The sequence below is a fragment of the Gymnoscopelus microlampas genome (assembly GCF_963454915.1).
Source record: "Gymnoscopelus microlampas genome assembly, chromosome: 12".
Taxonomy (NCBI): Eukaryota; Metazoa; Chordata; class Actinopteri; order Myctophiformes; family Myctophidae; genus Gymnoscopelus; species Gymnoscopelus microlampas.
Genome location: NC_139949.1, coordinates 45,432,415 through 45,451,511, shown reverse-complemented (window position 1 = coordinate 45,451,511; position 19,097 = coordinate 45,432,415). Strand labels below are relative to the sequence as shown.

The following is a 19,097-nucleotide window of genomic DNA, read 5'->3' as shown; positions in this document are numbered from 1 at the left end:
GCAGGTAGGAGGAGCAGTCTGACACACGCATGTATGCTCGTCACACAAACACATCGCTCGCGCGCGCGCACACACCCACACCCACACCCACACCCACACACACACACTTTCAACAAGTTGAAATCAACGCTACATGCAGAGTCCCCCCCTCCCCCCCCGCTCGGGCGCGGACACACACTTACACACTTACACACACACACACACACACACACACACACACACACACACACACACACACACACACACACACACACACACACACACACACAGACACAGAATATGTACTTGGCTCCCAGACCCAACTTTGAGAATAGATTAACGGCGGTATTTTTTTTTATCGCGCGATAAGAGTCCGCCGTTAACTTAGCCCGGTAACGCCGTTAACGGCCCGGCCTTACTAGAAAGCAATATTTATTTGCTGTTTTGAACATATTTTACACAGTTTAAAATAAATCTACTAACTAAAACTCCTTCACTCTATTCAATATTTGTAAGATTATATCCACCAAAAGGTAGGTTATCATTCATTCATAGCCTGATATATGATAGCTATTGTTTTCTCTTGCAGTTTTCTAAGCAAACATATTGTAGTCAGGTAAAGAGGATACTTGGTTTCAGAAACCAAGGAGAGGGTTTAACCAGTTTCAACCTGGCATCCCTATTTTGGGCACGTCATAAATGTCAACATGCAACATTTGCAAATATGTTCCAATTTCTTCACAAATAGCTAAAATACAAGCTCAAAACGCATCACGGCGTGACACATTGTATCACAGTATATTGGCCAAACAAAATATCAGTCGGGCTCCATTAAGAGTACAGCCATAAAGTGTATAATAAACAATTCTAGCCATTATAGAAGACCCCTGGGCTGGTCCACCCTCCCCAATTCAACCCCACTGAACATTGTATGAGGGACAAGCAGAGGGGAGGACAGCTATATGAGGGACGGACAGAGAAAGAGAGGGATGAGTCTGGACTCTGGAGGGAAAGAGGAGAGAAAGAGAGTACCAGCAGAGGATGGGAGGCTGGCGGAAGCAGCAGGAGACGAGAAGTCAGCGAAGCCACCTATGAGGTCTGATGTGCTGCCTGTACATACATGCACGTACACACACACACACACACGCACACACGCACACACACACACACACACAGAAAAAGTCAAACTGACATGAAGTCAAACTGTCTTAATCACATGAACCCTAGCGTCCATAATATGGGCATGTCAAAATATGGCGAATATTCTGCAAAAATAGGCGAACATTTGTTGAAAATAGCAGATCTACAAGCTCACAACTTGTCGAAACGTTGTGAGCTTATAGATTTGTTATTGTTGGAGAAGATATTCGGTGTAGAGGGTAAAATAGGAGGGAACCAAGTATAGAGCCATGTGCGACCCCCGTCAACAAGTTACAATAGTTTCTAAGTCATAAAGAGAAGTCCCAACACTTCAGCCAGTTGTGGGTAGAAGGGCTCGCTTAACAGTGGAACAAAAATAACATAATGGTGACAAAAGGTGACACCCCGGCAAATTAATAAAACGTGCAGACCCAGTTGAGTGCTCCAGTATTTTATTCGGTTGGTCTCCTTTGCACTTTCCCAGGTATCTTTCTTGTTATAAAATAAGTTTACACTTAGCCAGTAGCCTAGCTGTGCTGATATAACGTATAACAGCACACCCTCTCTAGGATCCAGCATAATTATTTACTGAAATTAGACTTTCAAAGGGGAATCAGCTGAGAGATGAAGAGAGCTAATTATTTGGTTGATTTCTCCTTTGTTCACAGCACTCATTTATATATATTCATTGTCTTTTATATATTTATATATATAATGTACTGTAAAAGCTCTCCCCTGGGTCTTTACCTGTGGTCTGATTGGACGAAGGGTCGACCATCAGCAGGTCTGCTAGACCGCTACTGGATGACTGCTTGACTGTCGCCTGGATAGAGAGAGGCAGGGTAGAGAGAGATAAGAGGAGAGAGACACACACACACACACACACACACACACACATTTTTTCAAAGTAAAAAAAAAGTGCTTAGGAAGCGAGATACAGCCTTTTTCAGTTATAAGTTAAACAAGGAGTGGATGGAGCTGCAAATCTTCGGATAATGATATCTTGGGTTCTGAACATTTTTTTTACCAAAAAAATAAATATATATATATTTCTTTTAACATTTTTTTCAAAAACACGTGAAACACGTCATTGGCACGTTGCGCCATAGCGTTAAAACACGTGAAACACGTCAATGGCACTCAATGAGTTAATAATGGACAGTTGTGTGTGTTTGTGTAACTTAAATTAATGAATTTAGAGAGATCATGAAGCTAGAGGAAAACTGAGCTCAGTACAACCTACGCATTGTGGTTGGATATGTATGAGAAACTATGTAGAAGAATATCACAGGATGAGGATACTGAAAGGTGTTACATGACAGCGCCTAGCAGATGTTGTTGTGGTTGCATGTGTCAGTTACTTGTGAGGTCCAAATGTCCAAATATAACCATGCCCTCAAAATATTAAGTCGGGTGTATTTTTGCAGTCTTGCTTCTCTATTGTTTGATCATTATACTGTATATACCGTCGCTGTATAACGCACTGACTTTTGTCTTTTTTTATTGTGCTCTTTTTTTTTTCTCTAAGCACCTTAACGTCCATAAGTATATCATGCACAGTATACATACATTGCTGCTATGCTCAGGCACCTTAACTTGTTTCTTATCTCAGGCACTTGTAAATATGTAGATAACTTGTTTGGCCTTTCTGCTGTTCTCTTGTCTGATCTCCTTCCCACTTACCCCCCTTCTTCTTCTCCCTCCCCCCCTCTTCTTTCTATGGAAATTAACGTTGCGATGGGAATGATGTAAAAAAACGAATTTCACCCACTTTTTTACCTTGTAAACCTGTGATGTGACAATAAAACTGATTCTGATTCTGTCGGGCAGAAACGTCTTATCTCCGTAGTCAACCCTTTTGTGTTTTTTTGTAAATTAACACCCCAACTTGATCATACTACAGCGTCACACAAAAGCATCAAAAGTAGCAGATCCACAAGCTCGAAACGCGGCGCGAAGCGACGCGTTTCGAGCTTGTAGATCTGCTACTTTTGCTATTGTTGAATTTGAATCCTGAAAAGTGACCGTTTTGGACGTATCCCGCAGAGACGATATACTAGTTCCGCGTACCTTGTCCTCAGGGCTCCTGTCTCCAGTGTAATGGGCTGCGGCCCCCAGGTCCAGCGTCTTGCTGCCGCCGGTGCCCCCCCCGCCGCCGCTGCGTTTGCGTGTGGTCGTCGTGGTGGTCTCCGTTGCCTGGGTGATCTGGATGCTCTTGGTGGTCACCGTCTCCTCCTCGTCCTTGAACTCTAGCTTGCCCCCCTGGCGACCGTTCCTGGACACCCGGTCCTCCTCGCCGTCGCTGTGACCGACCAAACCAGGGACAAACGGCGTATCAGCGGTCAGCGTGTGGCACAAACACTTTTTTGTGCACTGTTTAGTAGACAGTGCACCAAAAGGTTGTAAACTTTACAGCAGACATGGGCAACATACGGCCCGGGGGCCGGACCCGGCCCTTTGACCATCTTAATACGGCCCGCCAAGTCCTCAAAGAAAAACACATTGACCCCCACCAAAAATGTACATTCTAAAAGGCTTCCGTATGTTAATTGTTTTTAGAAATAATTATTTAACTTCACCAATTAATAGTTATTAATATTTACCATTTGAGTACTATACCTACCTGCATTCCTCCATCCGTATAGTATGTACTCGAATGTTTTATGTTTATAATGTTCCGGTGAATCAGTTGACCTTGAGTCCATATTTATAACATAATGCAATATGTTTGATCAGTGACCTATGGAGTGGTGCATATCAGATAAGATGCTTTAAAGGCTCATTTAAAAGTTGATACGGCATTGACGTGGATTGTTTTATGCAAGTCATCTTTTTATTGTAAGGCCAGAGTACACCTGAGTGATACAGTACAGCTGTTCAGTTAGATTTTGTAACTGAAAATTATTGTTTTGAAAGCAAGTACCTTATTTTAAAATAGTCTGGCATGTCTACCAAATCCATGCAGTTTTAACATAATTCAGCACTATGTGTTTCAAGTTTCAATTCAATTGTACAATGTGTGGCCCCTCACTCACTTTATGGAAGTCAGTATGGCCCCTTGAAAATGAAATCTTGCCCACCCCTGCGCAGACATGGGAAACATACGGCCCTGGGGCCAGACCCGGCCCTTTGACCATCTTAATCTGGCCCACAAAGTCCTCAAAGAAAAACAAAATGACCCATCGACCCCCCACCAAAAATGTACATTCTAAACTGTTAATGGTTTTTAGAAATAATAGAAATAATTATTTAACTAGACCAATTAATAGTAATTAATATTTACCATTTGAGTACTATACCTACCTGCATTCCTCCATCCGTATGTACTGAAATGTTTTATATTTATAATGTAACAGTGAAACAGTCAACCTTGAGTCCATATTTATAACATAATGCAATGCGTTTGATCAGTGACCTAGGGAGTGGTGCATATCAGATAAGATGCTGTATAAATTTATAGGCTCATTTAAAAGTTTATACGGCATTGACGTGGATTTTATGCAAGTCTTCTTTTTATTGTAAGGCCAGAGTACACCTGAGTGATACAGTACAGCTGTTCAGTCAGGGACGTGCTGGCCACTGGGAAATTCGGGAAAACTTTTTTGTTTGTTTAATAGAATTCTTTTTTTGCTCCTGTTTTAGGATTATTACGGTAATTTCCCGGTCACGCGGCCCAATTATTTTACATAGGGTTGCTGTGAAAGCAAGTACCTTATAGTAAAGTAGTCTGGCATGTCTACCAAATCCATGCAGTTTTAACATAATTCAGCACTATGTGTTTCAATTTTCAATTCAATTGTACAATGTGTGGCCCCTCACTCACTTTATGGAAGTGCCCACCCCTGATGTAGTGCGTGGAAGGAACAACGTTATTCTAACCAGTTCCTTTCCCCTCCATCAGGCTGTCATGGGGGAGGCGGTATAGCGACCAGGATTACTACATGTTTTTGTGAGGGCACCTACCCTAGGAGACACGGGGAGAACGTGCAAATTCCACACAGAGTAGGCCCTTTCGCCAACCCCACCTAGGGTATGGGCGCTGATGACGCGGAGGATAGGACACGCCCCCAGCGCCCACAGCGTTTCCCGGCAGGAATCAAAGCCAGGACCTTCTACTGTAGCCTTGGGGCGACAGCCCTACCGACCGCGCCACCGTGCCCCCTACCCGTTCCTACACATTTCTAACACTGTAGAGTGCATGAATGTCCTGGTTTGTACTTGTTTATTCCGTGTATACCAGATTCTGGTGTGTGTGTGTGTGTGTGTGTGTGTGTGTGTGTGTGTGTATTTGTACATGTACCTGATTCTGTCAGGGGAGTCATCTCTCTCCTTCTTTCTGAACTTGTTGATGGTGTCATCGATGGTGCTGCCGATCTTGTCACTGATCTCTCCCAGCTTCTCGCTGAAGGGGAACGCCCCTTTGCTCTTATCCCAGTCCTCGTCCCACTTGGTACGGTCCAACTCACTACGCTCTCCAGCTGACACACACACACACACACACACACACACACACACACACAAACACACATGATGGTTGGCATTGCGTATCTCAATTTCCATGTGCGAAAGCACACCTTCAATAACATTTTCAATTGGTTGACGCATTCTGAGCTTATAAATTGGCTATTTTTGGTGCATGACACCAGCGAGCAACAAAGTATAAATCATAATACATGCTCCGTCATATGATGGCGCCTGGGACCGACAATAGCAGACCTATAAGCTCACAACATCCGCCACGCGTTGTTAACTTATAGATCGGCTATTTTCGGTCGGCTACGCCATTGGTTCTCAAAGTGGGGTCCGGGGACCCCCAGGGGTACTTGAGGGGGTTCCAGGGGGTCCACAGCTAAATGATAGACAGGAACCAAATGGACCCTTATGGGTCTGTAACTCTGAGTGTACAAATGGAACCAAATGGACCCTAACGGGTCCATTTGGTTCCATTTGTACACTCTCAGAGTTAGATTAACATTGATTTTACGATATGAATTGGAGTCCCAGAGATATAAATGCCATTAAATGGGGGTCCGTAGCCTAATGCATGTCAAATTGGGGGTCCTTGAAATTAAAGTGGTTGAGAATCGCTGCTAGAGCCGTACAAATCTTCTCTTATGGGGGTCCCTGGCATATCTTTTCAAATGGGGGTCCGCGGGCTGATAAGTGTCAATTTGGGGGTCCTTGACATGAAAAAGTTTGAGAACCACTGGGCTACGCTATCGTGCGACGAAGTATATATGGGGCTTAACCAGTGGCGCTGCGCCAGAACTTGAGCATTGGCTGGGCCTGGCCAGGAGTGGGTGGCCCACATGCGTGCGAGCGCAAAAATAAGAATGAGTTCATTCTTATTTTTGCCTTCAATTTCCTAAAAATATCATGTCAGGTGTCTTTGAGATTGACAGGTGTTGCGCCTCCAAGCAAAACACTGAGGCCAAGACCGAGGCACAGCAGCACAAACACAAAACACAGCCATGTTTTTTTTTTTACCATCAAATAATGAGCATTATCTACTATTATCAATAGCTACTGTATAACGAGTAGAAAGATTGGCACTGCGGATTACATTAGATCTTGCAAATGATTCATCAAGACAAATAAACAATCTTGTACCTGTATGAGATCACACAAACCCACACACACACACACACACACACAGCACCCCTCAACGCTGACCAAAAAGCCAAAGCTTTCATTCCATACCTGGTGACGTGGGCTCGGGACTGGGGTCCACTGGGGAAGCGGCAGTAGATATTAGATAACAAAAACATCATTTAGCTCGCTATTGTTGTCCCGATCCACGGGATCAAATATTTGTGTTAGAAAATTCTAAATAAAATTGTTCAAACACTATGAAGGATGTTTAAAAATGTTTAAAACAAGCTTGCAGCGCGGCACAAGCTTGTTCATTTGCTATTTTTGAGAACCACTGTTCTACTACATCATATGAGTTTTTTGAAAAACGTATGTTGCTATACGGATATAGCTAAAATCTGAAATGACACAGATGCTTTCCCGGTTTCAATGGGTTAAGGAGGTGCTCACAGTTCTTGAAGCTGCCATTTCCTCCTCCTCCTCCTCCTTCCATGCTGTCAGAGGAGACTCCAATGTATTTGTCCTTGTTCTTCTTGGCCTTCTTCCTCTCCTCTCTCAGTCTGTCGTCGTCCTGAACAAACTCCACCATCTCCTTCACCTTCTGACGCACGTTGATGCCCTGGTCCTTGCCATTCTCGTCTGCGCGCGCACACGCACACACACGCACACACACACACACACACACACACACACACACACACACACACACACACACACACACACACACACACACACACACACACACACACACACACACACACACACACACACACACACACACACACACACACATGGTTTAATTGACAGACACAAGTGGTGTTCTACAGTACCTGTACAACACAACAACATTTGAACATCTGAAATATCTGGTTCTCAAAACATTGTGAAATCTTCACGTTTCCTAAGTAACTATTGAAGAATGTACATTTCAAAAAATGTCAGATCTACATTTTGCATTTGCTTTGACTTCCAAAGTGTGCTGGCCCTTGGTAAGTAAAATAAAACTATATCATTCAACTAGTAAAGTAGGCTAAATATCACCAAAATAAATGATAAAATAAAGACTGAAATGGTGCCCTGTGTTGAGGACATGGTGGTTACAGATGAGGAGTAATGCAGACATACTGTAAATTAAAGGCTACACAACAGGCTGTCACACACACACCTCACACACCCTTTGTGTGGGTCTCTCTCCCTCTCTTTTGCACGCACTCACTGAACAGCCCCGCCTCCTTCCAACAAGACAAGTTAGTTTTAAAATGTACAAATATGCGCATTGTCAAGTTGATACTGTACCACAGGTGTTATCCAAAGTAACCAGTTTAATCAACGTAGCCTGCGCACATGGTACAATCCATAAACTTGGCCTTTTTGCGGACCGGTGGAACATGTCCCGCGGACCGGCACTGGTTGGGAACCCCTGTTCTACAGTACCTGTACAACACAGCTAACAACATTTGAACATCTGAAATATTAGGCATAAGTAACGTATATGGTTCTCAAAACATTGTGAAATCTCTAGGGTGTCTCCTAAATGACAACTGAAGAATATACATTTACAAAAATAGAAGAAATGGGGGGGGGTGTCTTCTCCTCCACGTCATCAGCGCCCATACCCAGGGTGGGGTTGGCAAAAGGGCCTACTCTGTGTGGAGTTGGCATATTCTCCCCGTGTCTCCTAGGGTAGTTAATACCCTGACAAAAAACATGTAGTAATCCTGGTCGCTATACCGCCTCCCCCATGACAGCCGGGGCGCCTGATGGAGGGGAAAGGAACTGGTTGGAATAACGTGTTCCTTCCACACACTACGTCCTACTAGGGAAACTCCCCCTGTCAGGTGACAAGAAGGCAGTTGGCTCTCATGCATTGAAGGAGACATGAGGTCGGCCCTGGGCTCCCTAGGCTGGTGGGGGGAGTGTAGCGCCCAGGATCACTTAGAAAATTGGCACCGGGTGAAAAAAGGGTTACAAAATCGTGGGATAAAAAATAAAATTAAAAAAATAATATTGATTTTGCATTTCCTTTGACTTCGAAAGTTTGCGGGCCCTTGGTAGCCAACTCGGCCTGGTGGAGATCTGAGTTCTGAGTGCACTTGAAGTTCTTTTGATTATTTTACTTTCATTTAACTCTTTTGGTGTTGGTTCTTAATGGACAGTTTGTGTATCTTAAGTCACACAGACACATATTCTGAAGTAAGAGAGACCATGAAGCTAGAGGAAAACGGTGGTCACTTCCGTCAGTACAACCAACGCATTGTGGTTGATATTTATGACAAACGATGAAGAAGAATAGCACAGGATACTGAAAGGTGTTATTGACGAACCTAGCAGGCGTGTCATGTGATATAAATGTAACAGTGCCGTGTACGTTTAGGGCAGTGCCAGTGAAGATATATCTTGAATGTGTTGTGAAGAGGTGGACTGTATCAAATACCCGCAAGACAAATTCAAGTCATAAAGGTGAAATGGCTGTGGCTCATTATTCTGATAACATTGAGATCAAAGAAGACAATCCCACCTATGCCAATGTTGAGACCAAGCCTACAGCTCAGGAGAAAAATCCGCAGAAGATACGGCAGTCTGGTAAGAGATGTTATTGAAACGAAAAATTACTGCAACTACAACAACACTTTTTTTTTTACATTTTAAAACAAGAAATTAAAAGATTAAAACTGATTAAACATGTGTGTGTGTGTGTGTGTGTGTGTGTGTGTGTGTGTGTGTGTGTGTGTGTGCATGCATGTTTATATGTGTCTTCCAGCAGACAATAGATTAAGCAGGCGGGTTGGAGTCATTTTTGGACTGCTTATTTCTGTTCTAGCTCTCCTCAAAATTGCTATCCCGCTATACCTCTGTAAGTTAAGTTTCATAACATATTTTATTACAATGTTTTATACATCTATGTATCAGCCACACCTGAGTTTCAGTATCCGCGGTCGCACATTTTTTTTGCGTGCCCGCAATTTTTTTCAATTAATGAATTCTTATTAACATTAACATGCCCACATGGTTAACTGCGGGGCTTATAAGCATTGATAGAAAAACATTCAAGTCCTGAATTAAAACCAAAACAGCCAGACAGATTTTGCGAGCGAAATAAGTCATAAATCTATGAAAACAAGCCCAAAAGAAGTAACTAGGCCACATGAGCACTTCAAACCTATACTGTACATACACACATTGGCCATTTGAAAAAAGCAGATCTACAAGCTCACAATGCATTGTGATGCGACGCAAGCATAGATCTGCTAAGTACATTTTGATGCCAATACTTTTGTACTTTTACTCAAGTACATTTTTAATTCTGGACTTTTACTTGTAACAGAGTATTTTTATAGTGCAGTATTGGTACTTTTACTTAAGTAAAGAATTTGAGTACTTTTTCCACCACTGACTAGCATACAGTATATGATACCCAATAATAATATATTATTAGTTGTAGTAATAGATTTAGTAGCAGCAACAGAAGCTGTAGCAGCGTTGGTAGTTGCACAAGATTATCATTTTTCTTTTTTAAATTTATTTTCCTATTTTGGAAATATTGTTTCCATACAGATCAGTCCAACATGGTGGAGAGAGACCAACTAGTGGACAGTTATAATCAACTACAGGCCATCAACAACAACCTGACTGAAGAGCTAGATGACCTAAAGAGGAGGCTCTGTGGTCAGTGAGACATCACTGCTTTTCTTCAATGTTACATCAAGTTATTTATAATAACATAAAAACTGTGATAACTGTGGCTAACTTGTCTTGTTCTTAGAAACACTTGGTTGGCAAAAAATTGGCAGAGGTTATTATTACGTCTCTAGTGAGAAGAAAACCTGGGAGGAGAGCAGACAGTGGTGTACAGACAGACGATCAGACCTGATTGTCATAAAAAGCAAAGAAACACAGGTGTGTGTGTGTGTGTGTGTGTGTGTGTGTGTGTGTGTGTGTGTGTGTGTGTGTGTGTGTGTGTGTGTGTGTGTGTGAGTCTGGAGACACACATCTATTGTTAAGTTAATAACCAGCAGCCTTTCTTTCCAGGTCTTTGTTCAGGGTTTAAAACAGTGGGTATGGCTTGGTCTTACTGACAGAGACGAAGAAGGAAACTGGACATGGGTGGATGGAACGCCACTGACCACACCAACGTAAGACTTATCATCTTCATTTTACCTTCATTCTTCTAATCTAAAGGGTATTCAATGTTATAAGTAATATTACTCAAGAGGGTGTGCTTTACCGCTATTATTGGCATGATGCAGTTAGGAACAAGGCACTTAAGTGTAATAAGGTGATTATTTAACAGTTATCAACAAAATATCAAAATGTATTCATATTGTGGGAAACTTTGCTCTTGATAAAAAACAACCTTTTCCAGAGTGTTGTCGCCACTTCCCCAGAAACACATTGAGATGGCTCTGGGCCTGACAACTTGAGCTAATGAGCTAAATATGACATTGTGAATTCCCAAAATGAATCAATACCACACATAAAAAAACTAAATTTCACCTACTACACACTAATGTCACTAAGACATTATGTCTGTTGTCTACTTCACAATCCTGTTAATTTGCATCTAATGATTACGTAAAATATCACTTGAGGTCATGATTAAAAAACATGATTGAAAAACCATCCTTGTAAAAGCATTGTAATTAATTAATACATGTTCCTACTGTACTTCTCCAGGTACTGGGTACAAGGTCAGCCTAATAACCACGAGACTGATGATAATCCAGAACAGGACTGTGCTGTGTTTGAGGCGCATACTGGAAAATGGAATGACAGGTCATGTAATGTAACTGAATATTGGATCTGTGAAACAGTTATGTGCTGAAATCATCATTTTCAAGTGTTTTGGCACAGCTGCATGATGGCTGTTTTTGCATGTGGTAGTTTGTGAGTTTGCTTTGGTTTGTCTGCCTTGCAGTGACTTTTACTCAATGCGCACTATAGACATATTATTTAGTTCAAATCGAGCTTATACTGTATGTGAGTAACATTAACATAACCATCTATTTGATTTTCATAGCATGTTTCATGTAGATTAATAACATGTGTTCTATTCATAAAACTGCAGGAAAAGTTATTATGCATCTATTTCTCAGCATTTTCTTACTATGTCAAAATTGTACGCAATTATTTCTTCATTTTATGTTCCGTTTAACGGTCTTACTGAGTATGTGCTTTACTTAAGAATTTGAGTTGTTCATTATAGTGTGTGTGTGTGTGTGTGTGTGTGTGTGTGTGTGTGTGTGTGTGTGTGTGTGTGTGTGTGTGTGTGTGTGTGTGTGTGTGTGTGTGTGTGTGTGTGTGTGTGTGTGTGTTGGGGGGGTAGAGGGAGGGGAGGAGGTTCATTATTGGAGTATTTGATGTCATTGTAAAATTTTGTTGATAAAGAAATGGCAATAAAATGCCTATACAAATAATATTAGCTGCGTTTTCTTATTTTTTTTATGTAAAGCAATTTGTTTTTCTTGTTGTTGCTTCCTTCCTTTTAATCTGTTTCCTTTTCATCTCATTTATTTAAAACCTATTTGAGCAGCATGTTTTGAATGAAATGTACTATACAAGATGTATCATTATTATCATCATCATCATCATCATTAATACTATTATTACAACATCAGTGATGTTGCTAGTTTTTCCAATGTATTGCGTACTCGGAGGTCACATTACAGTAAATTGGGGCGGTCTTTACATGAGTCCCAGGAAAATTCTATGAGTCCTAAAATGTGGAACTCTAACCCTAACCCGAAGAATTGCAGTGTTTAACTCTTATTTGGTTATAAAAATGGTTAGGTATATAAAAGAAAATCACAACAAACAACAAAATCCTAAGTAAAATAAAACTATATTATTCAACATCTAGTAAAGTAGGCTAAATATCACCAAAATAAATGATAAAATAAATAAATGGTGCCCTGTGTTGAGGACATGGTGGTTACAGATGAGGAGTAATGCAGACATACTGTAAATTATAGGCTACACAACAGGCTGTCACACACACACCTCACACACCCTTTGTGTGCGTCTCTCTCCCTCTCTTTCGCACGCACTCACAGAGCAGCTGCGCCTCCTTCCAACAAGACAAGTTAGTTTTAAAATGTACAAATATGCGCATTGTCAAGTTGATACTGTACCACAGGTGTTATCCAAAGTAACCAGTTTAATCAACGTTGCCTGCGCACATGGTACAATCCATAAACTTGAAATTCCCGGCCGCCTTCTCGCGGACCGGTGGAACATGTCTCGCGGACCGGCACCGGTCCACGGACCGGTGGTTGGGAACCCCTGTTCTACAGTACCTGTACAACACAACTAACAACATTTGAACATCTGAAATATTAGGCACAAGTACCATATATGGTTCTCAAAGCATTGTGAAATCTCTAGGGTGTCTCCTAAATGACCACTGAAGAATATACATTTACAAAAATAGAAGAAATATCAAATCTACATTTTGCATTTGCTTTGACTTCCAACGCTTGCGTAGCCAACTCGGCCTGGTGGAGATCTGAGTTCTGAGCAAACCTTTCTAGTTATTTTGATTATTTTACTTTTATTTAACTATTTTGGTGTTGGTTCTTAACCCATTGAGACCTGGAACTGTGTCATTTTTAGATTTGAGCTAAAAAGCATTATTTTACACTTTGGGCTATTCAAAAATATGAGCTTGTAGATCTGCTATTTTTGAAAAATCGTGAAAATGTGTGCAAATCTTTGAATATATATATTTTTAAAGCAATTTTTTAAAACTCAAATCTTTGCTTCTGGGGGTCCCTGGAACAAAATATTTTGATGGGGGTCTGCGGCCAAATACATATCATTTTGGGGGTCCTTGACATGAAAAAGATTGAGCACCACTGATATAGAAACATACGTTTTTCAGAAAACTGTTGAGATTTAGGAGACGTGTAGAATCGGCTTCAGGTCTCAATGGACAGTTTGTGTGTCTTAAGTCACATGCAAACACATATGCTGAAGTTAGAGAGACCATGAAGCTAGAGGAAAACGGTGGTCACTTCCGTCAGTACAACCAACGCATTGTGGTTAATATTTATGACAAACGATGGCAGGCGTTGTTGCGTATATGTGCGTGTGTGTGTGTGTGTGTGTGTGTGTGTGTGTGTGTGTGTGTGGGTGTGTGTGTGGGTGTGTTTTAGTTTTTTTGGTGCACAGAGTGCGTGCTGTCATATGTGATATAAATGTAACAGAGGGGTCTACATTTAAGGCAGTGAAGATAGTGTTACCCGCAAGACAAATTCAAGTCCTGAAAAGGTGAAATGGCTGTGGCTCGGCATTCTGAAAACATTGATCCTATCTATGCTAATACTGTGACTAAGACTAAGCCTACAGCTCAGGAGAAAGATCAGACGAAGATACAGCAGTCTGGTAAGATATGTTATTAAAAAGGAAAAATCACAATTACAACACTTTTTTAATATTTTAAAACAAGAAATTCAAAGATTATAACTGATCTCTCTCACTCTTTTTCTCACTCTGTGTGCATGCATGCGTGTTTGTTTGTGTGTCCTCCAGAAGGTAATAGATTACACAGGCGGGTTGGAGTCATTTTTGGACTGCTTTTTTCTGTTCTAGCTCTTCTCAACATTGCTATCCCACTATACCTCTGTAAGTTAAGTTTCATAACATATTATTACAATGTTTTATACATCTATTAAACATGTGTTGGATCACAACACTAGCATGCAGTATATGATAACAATAATAGTAATAGAAATAGATTATAGATCTAATAGATTAATAGATTTAGTAGCAGCAACAGAAGCTGTAGTAGCGTTGGTAGTTGCATAATATTATCATTTTTCTTTTTTAAATGTATTTCCAATTTTGGAAATATTGTTTCCATACAGACCAGTCCAACATGGTGGAGAGAGACCAACTAGTGGACAGTTATAATCAACAACAGGCCATCAACATCAACCTGACCGAAGCGCTAGACCAGTTAGAGACTAGGAACAACCACCTGACCAAAGAGCGAGATGACCTGAAGAGGATGCTCTGTGGTCAGTAAGACATTACTGCTTTTCTTTCATGTTACATCATGTTATTTATAATAACATAAAAACTGTGATAACTGTGGCTAACTTGTCTTGTTGTTAGAATCACCTGGATGGCAGAAATTTGGCAGAGGTTATTATTACGTCTCTAGTGAGAAGAAAACCTGGGAGGAGAGCAGACAGTGGTGTAGAGACAGACGATCAGACCTGATTGTCATGAAAAGCAAAGAAACACAGGTGTGTGTGTGTGTGTGTGTGTGTGTGTGTGTGTGTGTGTGTTCTAGCTCTAGGGGGTGCTCAGGGGGTCGGCGACCCCTTAGCTCTGACACTATGGGGGCTGGAGGCTCACGCATGCTCCACATGCACGCGCGAGCACGCACCGTCAGCGGCGGTCTTTAAGACCTTAAAGTTTAAACAATAGCCTCTCAAGGTTCGCGACGTCAGTGGCGAGACATTCTCAATAGCCTCTACCTGGCTGCTTTGCATAACATTAGGCTAATCGAGAAAAGCCATGGACTTTAATTGAATGCGTACATTCCTCTCACAATGAGAGACAACAGTCTCTGCACTGCAGAGTGTGAAGGGGATCGCTTAGCAGAGGACCCAGTTCTCTGAGACAAGACAAAGACACGTTGTCTGATTATTTTAACTACTTATGTGTGGGTGAGTCTATGTAAAGGGCTTTTATATAAAACTAAAAGGAAAATAAAATAATTAATTGAAACAAAAATAAAAACAACAAATTAACAATGCAACAAAAATAATAAGAAATATAATTACATTAATAATCACATGTTGAATACAGTATTTCAACTAGCACTGAGCTGAGTGGCTATGTGCACATGCCCGCCCGCGCGTGTGCACGTGCGCGCGCCGTGATGTCATAAAATAGAGCCCCCATAGCTCAAAAATCCACAGCTCACCACTGTGTGTGTGTGTGTGTGTGTGTGTGTGTGTGTGTGTGTGTGTGTGCGCGTGTTGCGGAGTCTGGAGACACACATCTATTGCTAAGTTAGTAACCAGCAGCCTTTCTGTCCAGGTCTTTGTTTGGTCTTTCAAACGGTGGGTGTGGCTGGGTCTGACTGACAGAGACGAAGAAGGAAACTGGACATGGGTAGATGGAACGACACTGACCACACCAACGTAAGACTTATCATCTTCATTTTACCTTCATTGGGCTCTGGCTCTGGGCCTAACAACTTAGGCTAATGAGCTAAATATGACATTGTGACTTCCCAAAATGAATCAATACCACACATAGAAAAACTCAACTTCACCTACTACACTGTCACTAAAACATTATAAATCTGTTGTCTACTTCCCGATCCTGTTCATTTGCATCTAATGATTACGTAAAATATCACTTGAGGTCATGATTAAAAACATGATTGAAAAACCATCCTTGTAAAAGCATTGTAATTAATTAATACATGTTCCTACTGTACTTCTCCAGGTACTGGGCAACTAATCAGCCTAATAACCGTGAGACTGATGATAATCCAGAACAGGACTGTGCTGTGTTTGAGAATGATGGAAAATGGAATGACAGGTCATGTAATGTAGCTGACATTTACTATTGGATCTGCGAAACAGTTATGTGTTGAAATCATAATTTTCAAGTGTTTTGGCACAGCTGATGGCTGTTTTTGCATGTGGTAGTTTGTGAGTTTGCTTTGGTTTGTCTGCCTTGCAGTGACTTTTACTCAATGCGCACTACAGACATATTATTTAGTTCAAATCAAGCTTATATGTGAGTAGCATTAACAAAACCATCTATTTGATTTTCATAGCATGTTTCATGTAGATTAATAAAATGTGTTCTATTCATAAAACTGCAGGAAAGGTTATTATGCATCTATTTCTCAGCATTTTCTCACTATGTCACAATTGTACGCATTCTTTCTTCATTTTACAGTTTAACTGTCTTACTGACTGTGTACAGTATGTGCTTTGCTTAAGAATTTGAGTTGTTCATTATAGTGTGAGTGAGTGAGTGCGTGCGTGCGTGCAGGTGGGGTAGTAGAGGGAGGGGAGGAGGTTCATTATTGGATTATTTGATGTCATTGTAAAATGTTATTAATTTAAAAAATCAATAAAATGTCTATACAAATAATATTAGCTGCGTTTTCTTAAATTTTTTATGCAAAGCAATTTGTTTTTCTTGTTGTTGCTTCCTTCCTTTTAATTTGTTTCCTTTTTATCTAATTTCTTTAAAACCAATTTGAGCAGCATATTTTGTATGAAATATATTATACAAGATGTATCATTATTATTATCATCATCATCCTAAAATGTGAAGTTTTTGACGAATTCCAGTGTTTAACTCTTGTTTGATCTAATATGGTTATAAAAATGGTTGAATAAAACAAAATCTAATAAAAATGAATAACAACAACATCCTAATACTGACAAATGTATTTGCAAAAGAAAACTATATCATTCAACAACCTAGTAAAGTAGGCTAAATATCACCAAAATAAATGATAAAATGAAGACTGAAATGGTGCCCTGTGTTGAGGACATGGTGGTTACAGATGAGGAGTAATGCAGACATACTGTAAATTATAGCTACACAACAGGCTGTCACACACACACCTCACACACCCTTTGTGTGCGTCTCTCTCCCTCTCTTTCGCACGCACTCACAGAACAGCCCCGCCTCCTTCCAACAAGACAAGTTAAGTCTTAATATTTACAAATATGCGCATTGTCAAGTTGATACTGTACCACAGGTGTTATCCGAAGTAACCAGTTTAATGGCAATGTCCTGTCTGTGCACGTAATGCAATTCTTGCTTCAATTGTTGCCTACTCTGTCATAGAAACGACTGCATTTCCTCTGTTCAACCTCTCAGCTCAGCACAAGCACACACTCGCACGCTCTTGGAGGAGGTTAGTGTTTGCAAATGTACGGTATATGCGCAGCAAATTACAACTTATTAATCAGTTCACACTCAGACCTGTGCAGCAATGTGAAATAGTGTCCTTAAAAAAAATCTATGCGTAATTGCGTAATGCGACACCGGACGCATAACTAAAAACATCACTGTATTATTATTAGTAGTAGTAGTCGTAGTAGTAGTAATAATGGTAGCATTTAGTTATTTATTTCTATTTTATATTTTGTCTTTTCCACTTAAAGCTGCAAACTGAGAGCCAACATTTATACTGTTGAGCTATAATGGAGATCGCATTTGGGAAGGCTAGTTATTTCCCATGTGTCAGTCTGTCTGTCTATGTGTTCTTAGGCCAAGAAAGCACCTCCATACATTTATTTTTCAAGGGGGGGGGGTTGTGTTTCACTCCCATGAGTGTCTGTGAGCAGCTAATCTCGGGCACCGCTGGACCGATCGGCATGAAACTTTGCACTCACACTCCCAGTAGGCCAAGGAAGAACCTCCATCCGCAAAAATGACAACATGTTTACTGTATGTTTACTGTACATCAGCATGTCTCAGTTTGTAGTCTGATCCCCAAAATATCGGATACGGTTCCTTACAGCAGTGGTTCTCAAACCTTTTCATGTCAAGGACCCCCAAATTGACACTTACTAGCCCGCGGACCCCCATAAGACAAGATTTTTTTTACGGCTCAAGCAGTGATTCTCAACCATTTTAATTTCAAGGACCCCCAGTTTGGCATGCATTAGGGCTACGGACCCCCATTTAAAGGCATTTCTATCTCTGGGACCCCAATTCATATTGTAAAAACAATGTTAATTTAACTCTGAGAGAGTACAAATGGAACCAAATGGACCCATTTGGTTCCATTTGTACACTCTCAGAGTTACAGACCCATAAGGGTCCATTTGGCTCCTATCCATCATTTAGCTGGGGACCCCCTGGAACCCCCTCAAGTACCCCTGGGGGTCCCCGGACCCCACTTTGAGAACCACTGCCTTACAGGACGGATGTTGTAAAGATCATTGACTCTGCGCAATGATCTGCATATATGTTTGCTATGAACACAAGGTCTCACCACTGCTAGCCTCACCAACCAGGCTCTGTTTAACTCTATCGGCTGCTGTTCAAAACAATAAACCTTTAGGCCTGAATACCGTACATATCACAGATTAAATGACTGGCCAATGATAATATCGCAAGGTTTTTTTAGTGCGATATCGCAATAACAAAAATATCGTTACTCAGTAGCTTAGTAGTTCGGCTACAAACCAGTACTTACCGATATAGTGGTAGTTCTCTAGAGATCGTAGGTCATAGATGTGTTCTCTAGCGCTGGTCACCACGCGCTCTGAGCCGTTCCTGATCAGATAGGCCAAGAGGAGGAGAGCCTGGAGAGAGAGAGAGAGACAGAGACAGAGACAGAGACAGAGACAGAGACAGAGACAGAGACAGAGACAGAGAAAGGGAGGTGGTAA

At 41.1% G+C, this 19,097-nt stretch overlaps 2 protein-coding genes across 4 annotated transcripts in view; one reads left to right on the top strand and one right to left on the bottom strand.

Annotated features, from left to right (window-relative positions):
* Window positions 1-19,097, bottom strand: part of LOC311058006 (clathrin interactor 1-like) — a 34,688-nt gene that overhangs the window by 8,248 nt on the left and 7,343 nt on the right. Inside the window, exons 4-9 of one of the 2 annotated variants that reach the window (XM_084075256.1) lie at window positions 18,902-19,010; window positions 7,162-7,350; window positions 5,420-5,597; window positions 3,190-3,421; window positions 1,867-1,942; window positions 1,012-1,089 (exon numbers count right to left, since the gene is read on the bottom strand). In XM_084075256.1, coding sequence (XP_083931382.1) covers window positions 1,012-1,089; window positions 1,867-1,942; window positions 3,190-3,421; window positions 5,420-5,597; window positions 7,162-7,350; window positions 18,902-19,010 — 862 coding nt within the window. The remainder of the gene's footprint in view (window positions 1-1,011; window positions 1,090-1,866; window positions 1,943-3,189; window positions 3,422-5,419; window positions 5,598-7,161; window positions 7,351-18,901; window positions 19,011-19,097) is intronic. The other variant, XM_084075257.1, reaches the window with a different exon arrangement.
* Window positions 13,963-16,479, top strand: LOC311057138 (CD209 antigen-like protein C). 2 transcript variants are annotated; one of them, XM_084074081.1, is made up of 6 exons: window positions 13,963-14,091; window positions 14,239-14,331; window positions 14,574-14,726; window positions 14,824-14,957; window positions 15,760-15,863; window positions 16,174-16,479. In XM_084074081.1, exons 1-6 carry the CDS (start codon window positions 13,983-13,985, stop codon window positions 16,322-16,324), a joined length of 744 nt encoding a protein of 247 aa, XP_083930207.1. In that variant the 5' UTR covers window positions 13,963-13,982; the 3' UTR covers window positions 16,325-16,479. The 2 variants fall into 2 exon arrangements, with proteins under 2 accessions (XP_083930207.1, XP_083930208.1); XM_084074082.1 differs by having other exon boundaries at window positions 13,978-14,091; window positions 14,242-14,331.